The sequence below is a fragment of the Lichenostomus cassidix genome, chromosome 2 (assembly GCF_008360975.1).
Source record: "Lichenostomus cassidix isolate B80296 chromosome 2, HeHo_3.0, whole genome shotgun sequence".
NCBI classification, from domain to species: domain Eukaryota; kingdom Metazoa; phylum Chordata; class Aves; order Passeriformes; family Meliphagidae; genus Lichenostomus; species Lichenostomus cassidix.
The window spans coordinates 41,446,399-41,467,127 of NC_139482.1; the positions used below are offsets into that span (position 1 = coordinate 41,446,399).

Consider the following 20,729-nt stretch of genomic DNA (forward strand, 5'->3'; position numbering starts at 1 on the left):
TGCAGAAATTATTGTATATTATTTAACAAATTTAACTTTTTAACAGTATAAGGTGAGAGCCTATATCCAGATGAAGTCATTAAAAGCATGCAAAAGGGAGATCAAGTCTGTTATGAATACAGCTGGGAATGTAAGTATTCTTAAGACTATTGTTTTTCAAATCTAGATGCGTTCTCTGTTTTAAAACTGAATTTGCTAATGTCCTTTACAAAAAAAGGTCTTGTTGAGGATGGATGTCTGAAGTAATGCTTTATGTAGTGAGTTTGGTTTATAATCTCTTTGCAAATTTAATTAATGTAGAATTTTCTTATTTGTGTTGTTTTCAGTTGCTAAAAATTGCACTTTGTGGTGCCAAAATAACAATGAAACACTATGAAATAAATGAGTTCAGCATTCTTTATAATTGAAAGGAAACAAGTTTTAATTTACTATAGATGTAATGTGTATTACAAACTTTGATGTAATTGTTGCTTTAATCCAGTTTATAAAAGATTTATTCTGGGATACACAGGCATCTTTGGGGTTGTTTTTTTTCTTTTTATTGGCTTTTTGGGAGGCTGATATCTAGCTGGCAAGCAGTTTCATTTTTCACATAAGAAATGTGAGATATCAACTCAGAATTGCATCTGCCATCCCAGATAAATTCTACATTAACTGAGGAGCAGGGAGTAGGAGGAGAGCACTTCCTTTTTTTGTTGCCCATCTCAATGGCTGTTAGTTAAACAGAAATCCTTCTGGATCATGAGGTGTCCATTGTCAGACCAGGAAGATTACAGCCCAGGAGGAACTTTGCAGGGAGGGAAGTGTAGGGAGGAATGTACTAGAAGACAGGTTGGAGATCTTCTGCACTTAGCCATTGCCATGCCAGATTTCTCTAGAACAATACTGGGCTTGAGAGCAGACACAAAGAGTATCCATAGTTTTGTAGTTCAGAGGTGATTGTTAATCATGTGCTCAACAAAGAAATGCTACTTACTGAAAGTATTGTGGCCTAAGCTCATTTATTAAAAAAAAAAAAATGCAGCAGAGGCAAGCTGTTTGTGATTTAACACTAGCAGTAGAAATCATCAACCAAGAGGTATTTAACTATTGTTTTCTCCTTCACAGTCAGCTCCTTCTCTTTTTCTTAAGAGCAATTTTGAATATTTGAGAGGTAATTACCGTAAAGCTGTCAAACTTTTGAACAGTGCAAACATTGCTGAACATCCAGGCTTCATGAAAACAGGTAAAATAAAAATCCTTCATCCTGCAGGTACTTCAATGTCTAGTATAATAGGACTACTTGTTGATATTAATTTTAAGGACATTAATGATTACTTAACAGTCAGCCCTGAAAATCATGGGTTTATATGCTGGATGTGTTTCATCTTTCTTGTGTGCTCTTTCACATAACACTGTGTCATTTTTCATTGAGAATTCTTCACAAGGCTGTGATTGTCCATTAAAATGAATTTGTGGAAGTGTAAGTGTAATATTTGCAAGGCTCATAATTGAGTCTCTAAATCAAGAAACTAAACAAAAAGCAACTTATTAGATCTAGAATTGAGATTTTTCTGGAATTTTATGCTTGAAGTTCTCTTTATTATTTAAAATTTTTTTGAAAACTTTAAAGTCACATAACTTTTTTGCATTAGTTTTTTTGCACAGTATAACATTCACTTAGTAGTTTTTACTAGGCTACAACTAAAATAATGTCTGCTTAATTTGCTAAAGGTCTGGTTATGTGGGTTTTTAGGGAGAGGTTGGTTGTGGGTTTTTTTCTTTTTTCTCTATTATCAGTGGTAGCACTGTAAGACTTTAGGCACCAGAAGATAAGTGAAAAGTTTAATTTTTTTGTCCTTTGTTATTTAGAAAGAACCTCTAACAGTGTTACCTGAACATCATATATTTAGAAAGAAGAGTGCATTTCCTGCTTGTATGGTTAGGTTGGCATATATATATGTGTGTGTGTGATACAGGACATAACACCATTATCCATGAACGTCTCACTGAAAAATATTTTTAATAGACTGCTGTAATATGCTGGCCCATGAGTAGTTGGAGCATTTCATGGGCTTAGCAACAAGTTTCATTTTCTGAAAATGGTCTTCTGTTGTTCTCTCAGGTGAATGCTTAAAGTGTATGTTCTGGAACAATCTTGGCTGCATCCACTTTGCAATGGGAAAGCACAATTTAGGAATTTTTTACTTTAAAAAAGCCTTGCAAGAAAATGATAATGCATGTGCACAGCTGGGAACAGGCAGCTCGGATCCAGGTAAGCAAGAGATTAAAACAGATGGTGGAAAAGGGGTGGGCAAATCAGGGAAATAAGAGGACAGAAAGTTTGAGTAATTATCAGCAAAATTCCCCTTCCATCTCTTTGTAGAGGACCACCTTTGTGAGAAGGGTGACAATTTTGGTGATAACCTGATGTAAGAATATAGTTGCTGTTACCAGAAATACATGATGATTATTAAATATGTTCTTTATTTTTTTGTTTTTCTTGATGTACCATGGTGCTGGGACAACTGCTTCTCTCTCGTTTATAGACTTAGTCTATGAGTTAGGGAGGTATGACAAAATAAAATTTTTGTGACCTATTTTGCATAGGTTATTTATAGCCATGCTGACACTGTGCAGATTCATCAGGGCATGAAGGATGCCTTCTCCATATTCTGGGTAACCAGGTCCCCTCTTTCCCTATGGAGGGGGTCCCACTTTCTGTAGTCTTCCTTTTATCTCCAACATACCTATAGAAGTTTTTGTTGTTGCCCTTGATGTTTCTGGCCAGATTTAATCCTGTCAGGGCTTTAGCTTTCCAACCTGATCCCTGGTTGCTCAGTTTCTCTGTATTTTTCCCACATTACCGGTCCTTGCTTCCACCCTTTCTGGGCTTTCTTTTTGTGTTTGTGTTTGTCCAGGAGCTCTTTGTTCAGGAGGCCTCCTGGCATTTTTGCCTGACTTCTTTGATGGGATGCATAGCTCCTGAGGTTGGAAGAGCTGATCCTTGAATATTAACCAGCTTTCTTGGGTCCCTCTGTCCTTCAGGGTTTTATCTCATGGTATTCTACCAATCAGACCCCTGAAGAAGCCAAAGTCTGCTCTCCTGAAATCCTGTGTAGTGAGCTTGCTGTGCATACTTTTTGCTGTCCTGAGGATCTTTAACTCCACTATTTCACAGTCCCAACCAGGCCCTCCTTGTTGAGAATGAGGTCCAGCATAGCACCTCTCCTCACTGGCTCTTCAACACTTGGAGAAAGAAGTTATCATAAACACATTCCAGGAATCTCCTGGATTGTTTATGCCCTGCTGTGTTGTCCCAGATAGCAGGACCAGGACTGGTGAATATGAGACCTCTCCCATCTGACTGTAGAGGGCCTCATCAGTCAGTCTTCATCATTTCATGATGAAGTTATAATTGTTTTCATTTCTTATTTTCTTTAAAATCTACTTACTATCAGGAATTTTATTGTTTTTCCTATTTCTCCTCTGGACCTAAATGCAGTCTTAGGTATTAATGTGAAGACAGAAAACGTTTTATGTTTGTTAACCCAAAGTGGTTTTCTTCTGGAATTTGTATTCTCTGGAATGTGTGTAGATGTGTACTCTCACAAATCTGGGATTCATTATTATTATGTAACACTTAGCTTGTGTGATAAGGAACATATGAGGTTAGCATTTAATATACTTCTTTATTAAGAATACAATTAATTTGTCTTCAAAATCAGTTTTGATGTGAAAAGAAGGGAGGCTAGAGGATTTCAGTAATGAAAGGGGGGGATTTGGTAGCTTTGGGGTGTTTCCTGTGGCTTTCCTCTTTCTCTTAGAATTTTCTGCTCTCCTGAGCTGCACATCCAGTATGTTATAATCCTTTTCTGCAGGTAAAAAATTTTCAGGGAGACCCATGTGTACACTACTGACTAACAAACGATATGAGTTGCTCTATAACTGTGGAATTCAGCTCTTGCACATTGGGAGGCCCTTAGCTGCCTTTGAATGCCTGATTGAGGCAGTCCAGGTTTATCATTCAAACCCTCGTCTGTGGCTGAGAATAGCAGAATGCTGCATTGCTGCCAATAAAGGGGTAAGTAGCTTTGGAAAATTCTTTTAAAGAATGGCATGTGGTTACAGAAAGGTAGAATTAATACCTAGAGTTAAGCTATGTATTTTAAAGGCCTGATGTTGTAACACCTCTGTGTAAGTCCCGATTAATTATTTTTGTGTGCATGTATTTTTGTGTTTAATCTGAAGCTGCAACAGCATGTGACCTTTTTCTCTTCATGCAGCCAAAGCTCATCTAAGGTTTCATTGTTTCCTCACTCATTTGCCACTAGAGATTGAGAGGGGTGAGAATCTGTAGTGTTGGTAGCCTGAAAGTGACAGAGGCTGAGGAAGCAGACATCAGCCTTCTCCATCCTGAAGCTGTTGTGATCACAGCTGCTGGGGAACTGAATCTCTAAGTGCTAAGTCTTCACCTTCTCCTCCTGGCAAAGTTGGTGGAAACCTGCTAATGGCAGGCATATTGCAGGCCCTCTGAGGTGTCTTCTTTTCAACCTGTTGATCCATCATATATGTTTAGGATAAACCCATATGATAAAATTCAGAGGGCTGAGGACAGGAGCATTTGCTCTTAGAAGAAAGAACTGCACCTAAATAGTGTATCTATGAAATTAAGATATACTGTACTTGATTCCTTGTAAAACTGTAATTCACCCTGTAAGTGTGGGGGAGTGATGATGTAATCTGTAATTGCATGATCCTATGTGGTTATTTCCACAGTATGCCTGTTTCACTCCTTACACAGGATATGTGGGATGAATTGAACAAATAGCTATATTCACTCTATTTTACCGCCACCCCTGAATTCTCTCTGGTTTTCCTCTCTGGGTGGCCTCTGTCCATTTATTTACTGAACACAATCCAAGTCCTTCCAAATTCAAAATTCATAAATTTTCCCATGGGAACTTGAATAGTACTCATTATTTTGGTATCTCTATTTCAGAAGACTTAGATACTCACTTCTTATAGCTTTATAGCAGAGGTTTGCTTGTATACCCATTTCAAAGGTAGAGCACTGAAGATTCAAGAGTGTTGGGTCAAAACTGGACTGTCCATGATTGTGTTTGTGCTACTTGTCAGGTTTTCTGAGTTTTATAAAGCATAGCAAATGCAGGAAGAACAGCTTTCTTCATACTGATTTTGCAATTTTCTGTATCTATGCTACTGAGTACGAGTCACACATAGATAAAGTGGATAAATCTGATCATCTCTAGTGAAAAGCTGAGTGTAAGAGAGTGGATTAGATTAGGTTTTGTGGCAAAAACCCACAAAACTAGGATTCAATTTACAAGAACAGTGTTTAGCAGTCTGGAAAAGGGAAATACAGATCCTTATGGGGCACTTCCCTATTTACTGCAGACTCGCCAAAGTAACAGATTATGCCAGGCTCCTGAGGCTTTCTTCCTGCTACAGTTATGATGTTCTGTGGTGTACCAGAGAGCTTGAATTCATGTTCTTCCTTAAATTTGTAATCTTGGAGGAAAAAAATTAACTTTGGATGCTGTTAATATTAAAGGCAGAGAGGAAGTGTCTTTAAATTATTAGATTTGCAACATGACAAGTGAGGCCCTAAAGTCGGTAGTGTGTTACATTTGACCTTGTAACTCAATTTGCAATAATATTCCTTTTTCTCTAAGTATGGATTCATATTTATGCTCTGAGCACCAATCAGAAAACCAATTTCACTGAAGCTGATTTTCACCCACTTTAGTACTTTATTTTATGAAATATAGATGGAAGAAGATTCCCTTTTAAGTACCTGCATTTCAAACACCTTTTCTGAAATATGTGCTTCATAGCCAAACTCAGTGTATGTATTTTTTATTCGGCAGTAAATGCTACTATGTCAGTATTTTCACGATAGATTCTGATAAATTTTCTGAAAAGCAATAGCTATTTAAAGTCCAGATTTAGGATAAATTTTTCTTACAGCTGCAACTCTTTATCACTCACTTAATTTACTAATGAAGTTAAGATGGCTCATGGTAAAACTGCCAAACAAACCCCGGTAAATATGGTGCGGAGATAATTCTTGGGACTGACAATTAGGGTACCTTAAGTTCATTTGACCCCCAGAATGTGTATGCGTACTGAACAATTCATTAAACAAGTTAATTTAATGTATCTTTGCATATGTTGTTGTTCAGCTTTGTGCTCTCCATGGAACAGTTTGAGAGCAGCTTTTCCAAAGAGCGTGAGTGCTGTGTAAGCGGGGAGAGAAGATGGCAAGCATTACAGTGCCAAGTCTGAATGTTATTTGGCAGATCAAATTATTTCTTTTTAGATATCCTGTCAGTTCTTTTAATATGACTTGGTTCATTGTTCTTTTGCTTTCAAAACAGAGGAGAAACTAGGTCAGTAGGCTATCAGACAAGCTGTCAGAACTAATCTGTGCTTACACTGTGTGCAGTAAAACCCCTCTGCAGCACAAAGACAATAGAAGGTGCCTGATCCTTCATTGTACTTTAGATTTAAAACTGTACCCATTATTCTTACATTTTAGCAGGGTTCAAGGTCTTCTTTCAGCTTTCACTTATTCTGTCAAGCTCTCATTCAATAGCCTTGATATTTAAGCTCTTTTTTACCTTTTTCCTTTTAGACATCAGAACAAGAGACTAAAGGTCTTCCCAGCAAAAAGGGAATTGTGCAATCTATAGTAGGTCAAGGCTACCACCGTAAGATAGTCCTAGCATCCCAGTCCATACAGAATGTTGTTTATAAGTAAGTATGTTTTCCATGGCTTATTTATTTTGGTTTTATAGCTTTGTTGAGGGTACATATCTGTTTCTCAGAGGTTTTGAAACTGTTCTTAAATAGCTGTTCATTCATTTAGTGAAAAGAGAGGCATGCTAAAATGCTTGGTGCATCTTAAGCATAATTTTGTGCCTCTTCTTTGATGGCCAGCAGAGGGCTTAACTGTGTGTTGATTGTAACTAAGATGAGCATTAAAACTTAAATTTTTTTAATCTGAAATTTATATTTTCAGATAGCTAAATCTGTTCTCTTTTTCTCATTTAAAAATTTGTTTTTTCAGTAATCCACTTTAGAAAGATGCAGGAAAAATTTAATTACTCTGCAATAAGACTTCAGGAAGTGAAATCAAGAAATTATGTGGTTGAATCTTTTTGGGCATTGTGGTGTAAAAATAACAATATATATACATCCTCATAAATTAAATTTGTTGTATTAAAACACCATGTAACATTTTAGTGTGAAGTTTTCTCTGCATTCAGATATTTCTGGAGCTTTGCTTTTATTGTTTAATATAGTAGGATTGCTACTCACAGGTCAACTTCTGTGTCTCTTTAAGTGATGGGCAGTCTTCAGCAATACCTGTAGCCAGCATGGAGTTTGCAGCGATTTGTCTAAGAAATGCCTTGCTGCTTCTGCCAGAAGATCAACAGGAGCCAAAGCAGGAAAATGGATCTAAAACTAGTAATCAGCTGGGGGGAAATACAGAAAACAGTGAAAGCAGTGAAGCATGCAGGTAAACAGAATTTAATATAAACCTTTCTTTTTGTCCAGTGTAACTCTGGGCTGTCAATCTGTCTGCTACTTACCCTGTTTGGCCAGCAGAAAAATAGAACATATTTGTAAATTCTCTTGATAGTGTTGGTCTGTTCAAGGAAATTGTTTAGCTGCTTGTTGTTGTAATTTAAGAATAAAATACTGAGTTGATTCCTACTGTTCCCAACAACTTTTATTAAATTGGACAGTGAAATTATTATTTCCCTTGGCCATCTTTTCTTTCTGTGCTGCAAATGTTATGTTTTCCCACACCCTCCTGCTGTGCATATTGGTATTTCTCTAATTGTAAGTGAAGTTTCACATGTTATGGTGATTCTGTGTGTGAGCGCACGTGCGCCGTGTACTTGATTCAATATATATATGAATGTCTGGTAACTCAGTTGTAAACGTTTCCCCATGATCAGATTTGACATTCATCAGCCCTAGTATGCTTTGTTGTGTTTTGTTTTAAAATGGGAAACTAGATTTAGAAAGTAAGTAGGAAAGCAGCATGGAGCTGTTGCTTAATAAACCATATTTTGCAGAAAAGAGTTTAAAGCTTTTTTTTGTTGTTAAAGTTTCAGAAAAAGTAATTTGTAGACAGTGTGTGTTAAAGGAAGGTGGTTTAATTTATTGCATCACCTCATACATTCTGGACTTCCTTTTGAAGAGTAACTTTTGATCATAGTCTGCACTTTCATTAAAGACCACTTTGAAGGGAAATGTTACAATAACTCATCTGGGAAAAGTGTCTGTGGTAGAACTTGAACTACTTAGAGTAATGAAAAAACACACTGGTTTTGTCAGACCTGAGTACAGATAAATGTTAAGAAGATAAGATCCATTTGTCACAAGGCAGGATTTACTGCACACATACTGCGTTGTGTAGGCACAAGGTGCATCCTCATATATTCTGAGGTTGCCTGGAGATAGACTATGGCTGGGGGTCAGTGGCTGTTACTTTACAACAGTATTTGAAAGCTGTTCTCTGTAATCCTGTTTTTCCAATTACAATCTATCTTGTCAAGTGACCAAATGATTTATAAAAGTCGGAGGGGACAAGGAGTGGTTGTGGGGGTTTTTTTGCTTGGTTGTTTGTTTTGGGGTTTTTTCCTTTTTTCTTTATTGAGGTTGGAGGTTGTGATCTAACTTCTGTGGCAAGTATATATGCAGCCCATTGAGATGAAGCTTCTCTGGTTTAAATGGGACTTCAATTTTTAAGCCTTTGGGCCTCACTAAGAGGCAGTGATGAAAACAAAATGGTTGCCCTTACTCAGACAAGACCCTCCTTTTCTGTTTTGTGTTGGGGTAGTTTTTGTTTATTTTTGGAGTGAGAAAAGGAAAACATGCCCTGTATGGGAAGATTCTTTGCTACCTTCTGCTTTCAAAACCAGATGCTTCTTCAGCTAAAAAAAACCTAAAGAAAGGACTCCCTCATATCTCCCAGTAGTCATTGCCAGTTTCAAAATATCCCAACAAAGGAGGCTGTTCTTGAATTTGTGTGCCACATTCTGAAAGGTTCTCTAAGGATTTGTCCTTTCTGACAAGGGAACCTCTGTGAGGGAACAGTAAAACATACAAGGCATTTGAAGAAAATCACACTAATTGAACAGGATGGTTTTAAAGCAAATCCCACTAATTGAGCAAGCTGACTCTTAGGCAGATTCTTCTCTTATTCACAAGAAAACAGCAAATACTTTTAGTGGCTAAGGGTATTTTTTTAATCTAATTTTTGAAAAGGCATGAAGTGTATACTCTATAGCAGTATTGAGTATGGATTTCCTTGGAGTTTTTTGCTATATGTTTTGGATGTCTAAGTTGGAGTTATCTTACCTATTTGTAATAGACAGATATGAAACTTGTAAATTAAAAAGTCCTTGTTAAGTGGACAGACTCAGTTTCAATTCTGAAGTTTCATTTAAATCTTTTTCTAGACCTTGTTGTATCTCTCTGCCAAGATACAGCCATTAGCTATCTCCTCAATTCTCATTCCAGAAGGAGGTTCTTTCAGCTTATTGGAGGATGAAGTTTCATACTTCTTAAATAGAATAAATGCTCCCCAAATGCTCCCCCCCAAAAAACAAGGTGTAATTTTAGGAAATTATAATTTTACTTGGGAAAAATAAAAGAGATTTTATAATAAAGGGGTAGCTAGAAGTCTAAAGGAAGCTGTAGCACTTTGGGGGTTATCTTTCTAGAATGTTTATGTAACTAGTTTTTAAGATGTCTAGAGAGAAAGCTAGTTTACTGCTTTTTTTACAGCCTAAAAGAAGAGAAGTTACAAATGCAGCAAATTCTGTGTCCTGCCAGTTAAAAATGCTTATCCTACATTGAACTTCAAAAATAGCTCAAGGCTGTGAAGAATGGTGTGGGTTGTTTGGTCTGTCAGTCAAGTCCTTTCCAGCAAGTGTCCCACTTCTTCCTTCTCAAATAGAACAGTTAGGATAAAAGCATGTGCCTCAGTCTCTGAATAAGTTCAGTTCCCTCTATTTTAGGATGCAGAATTTTTATATCCTTTTAAATGGATAAAATGGAGTGAATAAATACACTGAGAATGTTTAAATTACTGATTATAATAACACACTGTTTTTATTCTAGCAATAAAAGTCATGAAGGGGATAAATTCATTGCAGCTCCTCCTTCTTCTCCTTTGAAGAAACAGGAATTAGAGAATTTAAGGCAAGTAAATAATATAAAATATTCACCACTTAATAAGCCTCCTCCTTAATTGTGATTCTTAGATTTTTTTGTAGGCACTTGCAATGTTGAATTGTAGCTGTTAGCGTAATGTTTTTTTTCAAATGTGTGTGCTTCCTTTCTTCTGGGCTTTGAATCTGAGCAAATAGAAACCATCCAGAATTTCAGTTTAGGTAGATCAGTCTCTTTAGTCCTACTATTGTAAGTTCGGCATTGTATATTGGGCAAAGCTGAAAATACCAAGTCCTGTAAGTGACAAAGCTAAAAGCCTGACAATGGTGGAAGGGGATGGAAATTACTGTATGTACCTTTTCCCTTTAAAGCTATGATAAAGCTAATTTGGAATTCAGTCCCCACATTATATGCTTGTTGGATGGGAAAAAAAATGGAAGTGGAAAGCAGCCTAACTGCTTTTACCAACGAGAACGGTCTTCCTTTCAGCAGGAATAAATCCATAGTTTGCATAAAATAGAAAGCAAAAATGCCTCTGTCCGGGCATTTGACTTCCTCACCATGGAAGAACAAAGGTAATATTTCACTGTAGGTTTCTTATGTGTTCTCAAAGGTCCTTAAACTACTTGTTCAGGAGTCTGAGTGTTCTCCAGATAGAATAACTCACATGTGTGTAAATAAGTATTGTGTTATCTGCAGCCTCTTTACTTTTCCCCAACAAGATTACCATTTACTGGCAATGTTAATTATTTCAGGCGGTTTCCAGCCTGTTCAAAATCTCTTACTTTAAAGCCTGCACCTGTTTAGAAAAAAGAAATCTGTTTTAAGTTTCCATTATGGACAAAGCATACAGTAATTTCCCACTTGAACTCTTAGGTAAACACTCTATTTCAGCCTAGCACCACGTAACCTATGTTTTATAATGACCAGCTTAACCTTTCCTTTGCTCCACTACATGTAGCAAATCTTCTTGTACTCGTTTAAAAGCACTTTAGGAGGAATCTGTGAGGCGACGTCGATTATTTATTCTGAAGAGGTACAAGAGTGCGCTACTCGAAGTAGAACGCGCTGGATTAAAAACAGTGATGTGGGTTGCTTGTGGGTTTTGTGGTTTTTTTTCCTCCTCCTGCCTGTTGAAAATGTGGCTGCCACATGTCAAAATTACACGGTGTCACTTTGTGATTTTTTTTTTTCTTTTTAATACGTAGTCTTTTCTTTCACAATCAGCTGTTGTCATCTGCTGATGAAATCTGACAACATGTCAGGAAAAACTTATCAGTTCAGCAAGAAGTGAACTGCTTCTATTAAGGAACTTTATATAAAGAAAAGCATTGGGTTTTGTTTTTTGGGGTCTTTTAAAATTTTTTTTTCCACTCCTTGCTTTGGTTTAATCTAGAGGACTACACATTCCTAGAATGTGATTCTGCTGAAACAGTGTCTAAGCTTCTGAAGACAGTTGTGAAAAGCTAAATACATTGCACTCAAATAGTAGTCTTGTATATTTATATTGTAAATAGTGTGTTCCTGTAGTCTTACTCACTAAGGAGCTAAGTGAGAAAATTGAAATTCTTGTTGAGTTGGGGAAAATTAAGAAAAAGAATAATTCTGGATGTTGTCAAGGATTGTCCTAAGAAATAGATGTGTTTTCAACTCAGTTTTTCCCTGTTAAGTCACTGGATTGAAAAACCTCTAATGCTTCTAGAACTGAAAAAGGACCATGAATGCTTCTTTTGGATGGTTTTGTACCATTGCCTATCCTTGTAAGAGTTCAAAATGCCTGACCTACCTTTGCCCCTGAACAGTTCTTAAAAGCTAAAAATATTATCTAGAAAATGTTTACATGTCCTATATATCGCTTGGTGCTTGTGCACGAATTGGTTGAGTGAACTATTCTCATAATAAGCAGTAATTCAAATGCAAGGTTATAAAAGCAACAAGCAGAAGTCTGAGGACACCAATCATTGCTAAGAATTTATGCATTGGAAGTAGAAATTCCAGAATTTTCATCTGAGTTTCTTCTAAACAATTCTTGCTGCTTCTCATGCTTGGAGAAGCCAATTCCTCTGCTCTGCTCTCAGCCTGTGCTATGTTCCATACAGCAGAACAATGGAATGCTGTGAGGATACATCAAGAGTAATGAAGTTCTAGTAGACCACAGTGCTACATTTGGAAAATTTTGTGGATTTTTTTGTAAAAGGTGAGATGGACAGCAACACACCTTGTTGTAATCTTTCTCCCTAGATTAAAGGTCTGTGTGTGAGAACCTTAATTTTCCCCCTCAAAGCAGATAGAGATAAAGAAATAATTTGATCACACATTTTCTCCACACTTACCTGTTTTGCCTCAGTTATCCATTTAAAGGTTGCAGTGGTCTGTTTGGCCCTGTCACAACACTGGAAGCTTACAATGATTATCACCCATAGCTATTTCACTATTTTCTTCCTCACTCTTAGACTGTGTAGTTCTTCCCCGTCTCCCCTTTGCTGGTGCTGAATTTCCCTGTGGAGTAAGCAGAGTCTGCATTCTGTATTTCTTAGTATTTTGTATTGTTTTCCTGTGTTGAAACATAAAAAGTAGATAGTTTGTATCCACTGGCAGGCTTAGGTATTTGAAATTATTTCAGGTTAGTGATGCTTTCTTAATGGTTTAGAAGTGCCTTTAGAAGTGCATTACATTTTGGTGCCTTCATACTAAGTTTTGAAGAACTGGATTTGCTCTGGCTTGCCATTTCCCTGAGAAATAAGGCAAGTCAGATGTGGAGTTTGGGTTCCATAAACTTGCAGTCTGTGTGGGCTGACAAATCTTGTTGCCTAGACCTACACAAGAGGCTGTTTGACATAATCTGGTAGTTTAAAAAAACATTTTTCTTTTTCCTAGTGCAAAGGCAGTTTTATTTAGGGCATGTGGAGGCTCGGTGATGCTGGAAGTCTGCCGTGCTCAAAGGCGACCTGTGGAGTTTTGTCAGAATCCTGACCGGGGTGAAAAACTAGTTTGTCTTTTCCCTTGTGGTGCAATTCTTCTGCTCCGGTTGGCTGTCAGCTCTCCTGAGCGTTTGGTTCAGCCGACTCAACAATGGATCCAACTGCAAGAACACTACTGCAGGGGAGGAAACCTGAATATTTTCCTCTTTAGATGGCTGTTGCTGAAGGATCTTGCCAGTTCTTACATGGCCCAAACACTGACTGGTCCTTAGAGCAGAGGAGTAGGTTTCAGCCTGTTGTGGGATTGGAGTGTGTCTTGTTTGAATTCACACTTGCAGAAATAAAAATAGACTTTAAAACATTTGTGGGAAATGTAAGACACATCGGTGTAAAGGGCAGTAGCAACCAACTCGGCAGGCCCTGACTTGTGTCTAAGGGTATTTTGCTGGTGACACTCAGTATCTCTGCTGATTTAAAAGCTGTACTTCCTTGAGGCAGAGACTAAAAGAGGTTAGTTAGAAGCAGGCTGTTATTACAGAGATTTTGTTTCCCCATTCCATCCCCCTCCCCACTCACAACCTTTCAGAAATATTTTAGGTTTGGGACTTGAGCTGGGGAAGCTTTCCTCTCCCTCTCTCAAGCTTTTGTATGTGTTCAGATTTGATGTGACATCTGGGCACGGTGGAGAGGAAGTGGGGGGTAGGAGGAAACACTGGAGAAGTTTCTTATCCTGCTTGTGCATAATTAAGGAGCATGCCTCCTGGGAAAGGGGAATAAAGGCACCCCAGGTCCTGCCATGAATTACATGACTTACTGCTGGACCGAAAGTGGGCTTGACAGTTGCCAGAAGGTTGGCGCAATAATAGCCTGCCGACCAGCGGGAGAGCCGACGGCTCTCCTCCCATCGCTCCCAACGTGAGACCCCACTGAGAGCATCCACTTGTCCTCCCTGGAGAAGAACAGAGTCCCGCTCGCAGCAGGGTGTCATGGGCAGAGGCTTGTGCCCTGAGGACAAGGCAGCCTGCACTGAATGATGTTTTACCAAGTGGAAAATATCCCCAAGAACGGTGTTTGGGGTGGGGGGCAGTTATTACAAAGTGTGAAGCTTGGTCTAATGATGGCATCCTGACGTGGGGTTATTGTTTGAAGATGGAAAGTGTGAGTAGTTCAGATTTCATTACGTGAACTGCCAGAGATTTTCTGCTTTTGGAAAGATAAGCAAGTCTGTGATGGCAACACAATGCCATATATCAATCAGAGTCTTGGCACCGGGTTACAGCTCTCAATTGAACACGAAACTGAAAATGCCAAATTCGCCAGTGTTTGTCTCCCTGTGTGCAGACATTGTACAATAGAAGAGTGAAATATGTTACAGCTTAATTGATAGCTAGTCTGTAGATTGTGTCTTATAGAAATCTAGAAATCTGCTACTCTTCTCTACAACAGAAGGTGAGGGCAGAGGAGTACAAATGAGAATCCAAAGCAAGACCAATAACAAGAGTGTGAGAAAGGGAAACTGTCCATGAGAAAAATGACACATGGTAAAGTCCATCTTTTTTCAGTCTGTTATTTATAATGAAAATGGCAAAAATCTTACTGAGCACACCATGGCGATCCTTGGTTTATACTAGTAGAACAATTGAGCCCATAACTAATGAACACTAACTCTTTTACTTCATCGTTAGATGGGAAGTCATTATTGAAAGTTTATTTCTTCAGCACTAAAAAAGAAAATTTAACAGCTGCATTTGAAATCTCAGAATTCTGCATTTAACATATTGGCTTTCTCCCCCTCCCCTTTTTTTTTGTCTGTTTCCTTCCAGGTGCTCGATCCTTGCGTGTAGCGCTTATGTGGCCCTGGCTTTGGGGGATAACCTTATGGCATTGAATCATGCAGATAAACTTCTGCAGCAACCAAAGCTGTCAGGGTCTCTTAAGTAAGTCTGATGGGGTCATTTCTCCTTTCTCAGCCCTGTTTTTTTGCTGGAGAGTTCTGAATTGAAGCTTCCAATGTCTGTAGTTGCTTGCCAATTATGTATCTGATGCAAGGAATTGCTTGGCCTGCTCCTGTTCTTGTTGAAGCCCACACTAAATGTCCATTGGCATGCAGGAACGTGAATTCCCTCCTTTGTGTACAAATTCCATGTATTTTGGAATCTGTTGCTGCTTTTGTTGCTGTTTCTCCAGCTCTGGGTCCCATGCAGCAGCAGGACCATCAGGTCTGCTGTGATTCACTGTGGGGTCGCACGGGCTCGTGTTGGCACAGCACAAGGGACAGGGATGTGCAGCTGTGGGTAGGCAACATCAGCCCAAACCCATGCTACTGAAAGGTCACTTATGGAACTACAGTCACTCAGGGTAGCAGATCTTGTGTGTGCTTCTGTCACTTCACCTTCTACTGCTGTTTCTATAGGTTCTCCTATTCACCTCTCATTTGGCACTGTATTTTTTGAAGGATATTCAAAGCGCATTCTTTTTCTACCCATCAGTTTCCATACAGCTCTACAAATTCAAAAAAGGCAACTTTAGCACCCATCCTTCTGACTTTGTGCATTTAATGCACAGGATAAAATATAGCAGAGGTATTTACAGCAGTAATATTTTTCAAAACTGGTAATGTACTTGTGGAAGGCAAGGTAACTCATGCTTATTTTTATATGCTGGCACCATGCTCTAAACTGATCCATGCCAATTAAATTCTTTGGCTCCTGTTCTTCACACTACTGCAGGAGCTCATCTTTTTGCACAGTCATTGCATTAGCAAGATTTTTGAGGAGTTTGCAAGGTAACATAATTTTGTGTTACTGTCATGTAATGAAGGAAATGCTAAATTATAGGTTTTTTGTAAAGACAGAGAGGTATATATCTTGGTCCAAGGAAAATGGGTGCTTTATTTTTATTGTATGTAAAGTCACATAACACTTTAAGTTGTAGGTATATCCATATTCCAGGGTGGGTTTTTTTAAATCTCTGAAATAAAGCCACACCAAGGTACTTCTGCTGTGGAATGGTAACTCCTGTGCGTGGATGAATTGTCATTATTCAGGTGCAGATTTTATTTTTTTTTTTTATAACTCTGGTGCCTAAAAGCAGTAAATGGTAGAACTGGGTATTATGACAATACCTTATGAGCAAGTTAACTTCGATGCAAGTGTTTCCAGTAATAGTTCCCATGTGCTTAGATTAAATACTGCATTTGTCTCATGTAATGAACTGTGGGGATTGCTGTGCTGACATTTGTACCCTAACTCTTTGCTATTGTAGGTTTCTCGGACATTTGTATGCAGCAGAAGCTCTCATCTCTCTAGACAGAATATCTGATGCCATCACTCACTTGAACCCCGAGAATGTCACTGATGTTTCCCTTGGGATCTCTTCAAATGAGCAGGATCAAGGTTAATGCATCCACACTTCATTACAACTGGTTATGCTTTCAGCTGCCTTCCTGCTGTAACTTTCTAGACACAAATACAATGATGATTAAGACATTTTGTTGCAAGACCTGTAGGTCATTGCATGGTGGGGGAGTGCATTGTTTCTGGTTTTGTTTTTATTTTCCTGGCTTCAGTTCCTCCTTTGTGTTTGGTGTCTCTTCCCTGTTTGTCATTCCTATTAGGTGGTTATTTCTGTAGCATAAATAGGACTGTACATTCTGACTTGTTTGAAGGAAACTTTTGAAAGCTGCTTTTGTTAAATGTGCTATTATGGTTAAGTTTGGGTTTCATACCATCTCTTCCAGCTTTTTGGTCTTTAAACCAAGCTTGGATGTACCACTGCAGTCTACTTTAGTGAGAGAGAGGAGTGGGGAGAATTTAGTTAATCTGTATCTTAGTCTTTTTGTTGGGAGTGTGTATTCTGTAAGAGAAAAGTACTTCAGAACCCATCTGTATAGTGATTCCAGTATCATGTCTGCAGTTTAAACTTCACTGTACTCATCTGCAAATCTAAAAGCACAGCATTGAAGATAGAAAATCTTAAATGATGTAAACTCTTGAGCAAACTGATCTGTTTTCCCTCTTTAATGTCAGACTGTGAAGAAAGCATAAAATTTTTACCTGTATTATTTTTGTAATAAGCTTTTAAAAAGGTCACAGAACATGATGTGTTTTGTGGTTTTATTTTATTTTGCAGGGTCTGACAAAGGGGAGAATGAGGCAATGGAATCTTGTAAGTACCAGCCACTGCATTCAGCAGAGTACAAGAACTTACTTGGCCAGTTGGAATAAAAGTGTAAGAAAAAAATTTTTTTTTTTTTAACTGCAGCTGGCAAGCAGACTCCACAGTGTTACCCCAGTTCGGTCACATCTGCACGAACAATGATGTTATTTAACCTTGGAAGTGCTTACTGCTTGAGGAGTGAATATGACAAAGCTCGAAAGTGTCTTCATCAGGTATGAAAAACAAATCTCAAGGCAGCTTTAGGGACAATTGTACTTCCTTCAAAGGGCCATTTAGATCACTGCAAATTGTGACAATTTCACAGCCCAGGTTTATTTGCAGGCTCTGCTCAGATGGTGACTTTCTTCTGTCTTTATGAACCAGTCTCTATTAGAAACATGAAATGAAGATTCCAAATTTCTTACTTGTGTAAAACAGTACCACTATAGGCAGCATTCGTTTTTTTCCTTAGGTCATATCAGAATAGTGGAAGATGACTAGGAAGCCTTTTCACTTTCTCCAAGTTTGCTCATTTGTTTGGGATTTTTTTGTGGTCTTTTTAATGGTCTAGTAGTAATTGTTATATTTCAGTGAAGTTTTCTCCCTAGTCAATAAATAACTCACCATCAGAACTATTATCTTTAGGGCTGTGAGAGCAAACTGCAATTCTGCTGGAGGTATGTTCCTTGTCTGCCTCTTGTCCCAAGAATTCTCAAGTAATGCTTTAGAAATGCTGTCTCCACTTAGCCTGTGTCACATCACTTGGTCTTTCTGATGGCTGGGACCCATCTCTTTCAGTCATGATGTTTCTCTTTTTGCAGTCATTCCTGTCTGTCAGGAAGACTACCTGGATGCATTGTTGAGCTACGAACTGAAACAGCACCTTCCAAATTACTTCACAGTAGTTGTGTATGGGAACAGATTCAAATCCTGTGAGGCTCTCAGCTACTTAAGGCAGTTGTCTGGCTCTTTTTCCTCCAGAGACTGCTTATGATGGGGCAGGTGTCTGTACTTAGGCTCTGTAGCACCTGTGTAAAGCCCAAAGGAGTACAAGGCCATCTATGGATGTAAAATATAGTGGAGCTCTGCATCTACAATAAATTCATTGACTTCATTACTAAAAAATGGTCGTATATGGAAAGCTAATGGACGATCCTTATTAACTTTGTATTCTCAACTTTGGAACAGTGGAGGTTACCTTCTTCACCTGTCAGCTCACCAGGAAACCACACTAGGCTGGCCCAAGATTGCAGATCCATATGAACATAAGCACACAGCAGATGGTCCTGCTAATTAGTGTGAAAAAATCTTGCTATGTAGATAATCTTGCAGTCTCTCCTTGCATGCTTAAACCTGATGGGTTTGAAAAAATCTGATCTCAGTTAATGAATTGTTATTTAGTTTTGTTACCTAAGATGGTGGTAGCTATCTTGTCAAGGGGCACTTTCTTTGTGCTGGATCTTCTTAAGCACTTTTTGTCCCCACCCTCTTCTTTTTCTATAAGGCTGCTTCACTGATCCACCCCAAAGAGATCCCTCCGGAGGCCATCCTGCTGGCTGTGTATCTTGAATTACAGAATGGTAAGTTGGGAAATGTGCTGTCAACCTAAATTTGGGATACAAAGGGAGGAGGGCAGTAGTCATTGTTCCTACTCTATAATATGGAGACTTGTGCCAGTATTTTGAATGATTACCTTTAGGCCCTGCCTCCTTTTAACACTGCTGTGGATCCATGTATGTGCACCTCCACTTCCACAGTTTATTGCCATCCTGTTCTTACACACTCAAGACTTCCTAAACATTCATTTCCTGAACTGAAGTTTTCTATACTTTGTGCAGAAGTCAGCAGTCTTGGATAGGCTCAGTAAAACCCTTGATGAGGTTTTATACTATAAAGAAAGGCTTTCTCCATTAAAAGGCAACCACAATCCAAGTTTCCCAAAGAAGCCATGTCAAGGCCTGTGTAGCAAGTGTGGCAGCAAAGCTTGTAAGACTGATAACTCTTTTGCAAAAAGCTTCCTTTTGAAGGTTCTTCACTGCATTTGTATAGGGGAAAAGCTCTACATTATGGGAAACTGGAAAGGTTGCACTTGAATTCTGCAGTGTGAGCAGACTGGTGCAGCTGCTGGTTGAAGCTGGCATGGTTGCAGACCTGTGCCCCTTGATGCTTAATATCAAAGTATTGTGAAATGTTCTGTGTGCCTGTTTTGTTCCCCTTCAGTTATGTTGCATTGCAGGCAGGCAGAAGATTTGAGCATTTGCATTTGGACTTGAGACTTTTGCAAAGCTTTTCTAATGAAGATGTCTCTAAATTGGAATTTTGAAACCTTTTTTTTTGCAACAAAGATGTACAGAGCAGAAGAGAGTAGAAAGTGGGATTTACATCCCTCACCTCCTTCTAAGTATATAACTGAAAGAGCCTATAGATATTTTTTGTTCTATAAATGACAATAAAATGGTGCATCCCTTCTGAAATAAAAACTTTAGTGAAAGAAAAGTATGAGGGAGAAATTTTCCTCAGAATTCAGTGTCTTTTCTCCTGTAATTTTACAAGTTTAATTTTTAACAAAGATTAAGTTTTCCAGTTATATTGGTGGCTATTTAATGGGCCATACATACAGCTGAAAATCAGATTTCTTATTTTAAAAACATTTTATCCCCTCAGCCTTTGCATTACGGTCTGCAGTGTCACAGTGTGAGGGCATTTTGTGTGAGATCTAGAGCCTCACTATGCAGCTGGGAGAGAGAAGAGAGGTGCCCTTTGGGAAATTAGAAGGTGCTTTGGCATATTCCAGCTCTGAGGTAAAAGCTTGATGTCGTCAGCTAAGAATAGGTGGATTCAATCAAAACTAATTTTTTTCAAATTTAGTGTCGTCTACTGCTTTTCCTGTCCATGTCAGCATTTCACTGGAGAGGAAAGACTGGTGGTGTACCTGGCCTGGGCCCAGGGCTGTCTCAGCTCTGTCCCTGAACAGCAATTCCTGTGTCATGAAATGGTATTTTGGGTTTTGTAATTGAAAGTTTTCTTGTAGGTAACACACAGCTGGCACTGCAGATCATCAAGAGGAACCAGCTGCTCCCTTCTGTGAAAACACTCTCTGACATGCGGAAAAAGCCAGTTTTCCAGCCAGTCCACTCAATCCAGCCCATTCAGATGCCAGCTTTCACCACTGTTCAAAGGAAGTGAGGTTGTGCTGTAACCTGCTGCTGCCCTGATCATGAGGGCTTGGGATTTTGTATATTTTTTTAACCTAGGACACCTGGATACCCCAATTGCTGGAGTGTGTTCATGTAAATTTTTAATAAAAGATGTAAACCAAAAGACTGGGTTGTAAAGGTTATTTCGTGATGGGAGGTTGGTATCTGCTTTGAATGGCAGTGGCAGTTTATTGGCAAAAAAACTTGGTTATTGAAATTGTGTAATTCAGCTCTTTTTGAAGATAATAGAGGAGAGAGA

At 38.6% G+C, this 20,729-nt stretch overlaps 1 protein-coding gene across 2 annotated transcripts in view; it reads left to right on the forward strand.

Annotated features, from left to right (window-relative positions):
• Positions 1-20,594, forward strand: part of CNOT10 (CCR4-NOT transcription complex subunit 10) — a 32,743-nt gene extending 12,149 nt beyond the window's left edge. For both annotated transcript variants that reach the window (XM_085051183.1, XM_085051184.1), the window contains 13 exons: positions 47-130; positions 1,108-1,225; positions 2,105-2,254; positions 3,861-4,063; positions 6,638-6,759; positions 7,349-7,525; positions 10,144-10,224; positions 14,939-15,052; positions 16,380-16,510; positions 17,247-17,282; positions 17,379-17,506; positions 18,778-18,853; positions 20,305-20,594. In XM_085051183.1, coding sequence (XP_084907309.1) covers positions 47-130; positions 1,108-1,225; positions 2,105-2,254; positions 3,861-4,063; positions 6,638-6,759; positions 7,349-7,525; positions 10,144-10,224; positions 14,939-15,052; positions 16,380-16,510; positions 17,247-17,282; positions 17,379-17,506; positions 18,778-18,853; positions 20,305-20,459 — 1,575 coding nt within the window. In that variant the 3' untranslated portion in view covers positions 20,460-20,594. The remainder of the gene's footprint in view (positions 1-46; positions 131-1,107; positions 1,226-2,104; positions 2,255-3,860; positions 4,064-6,637; positions 6,760-7,348; positions 7,526-10,143; positions 10,225-14,938; positions 15,053-16,379; positions 16,511-17,246; positions 17,283-17,378; positions 17,507-18,777; positions 18,854-20,304) is intronic.
• The last annotated feature ends 135 nt before the right edge of the window (positions 20,595-20,729 follow it).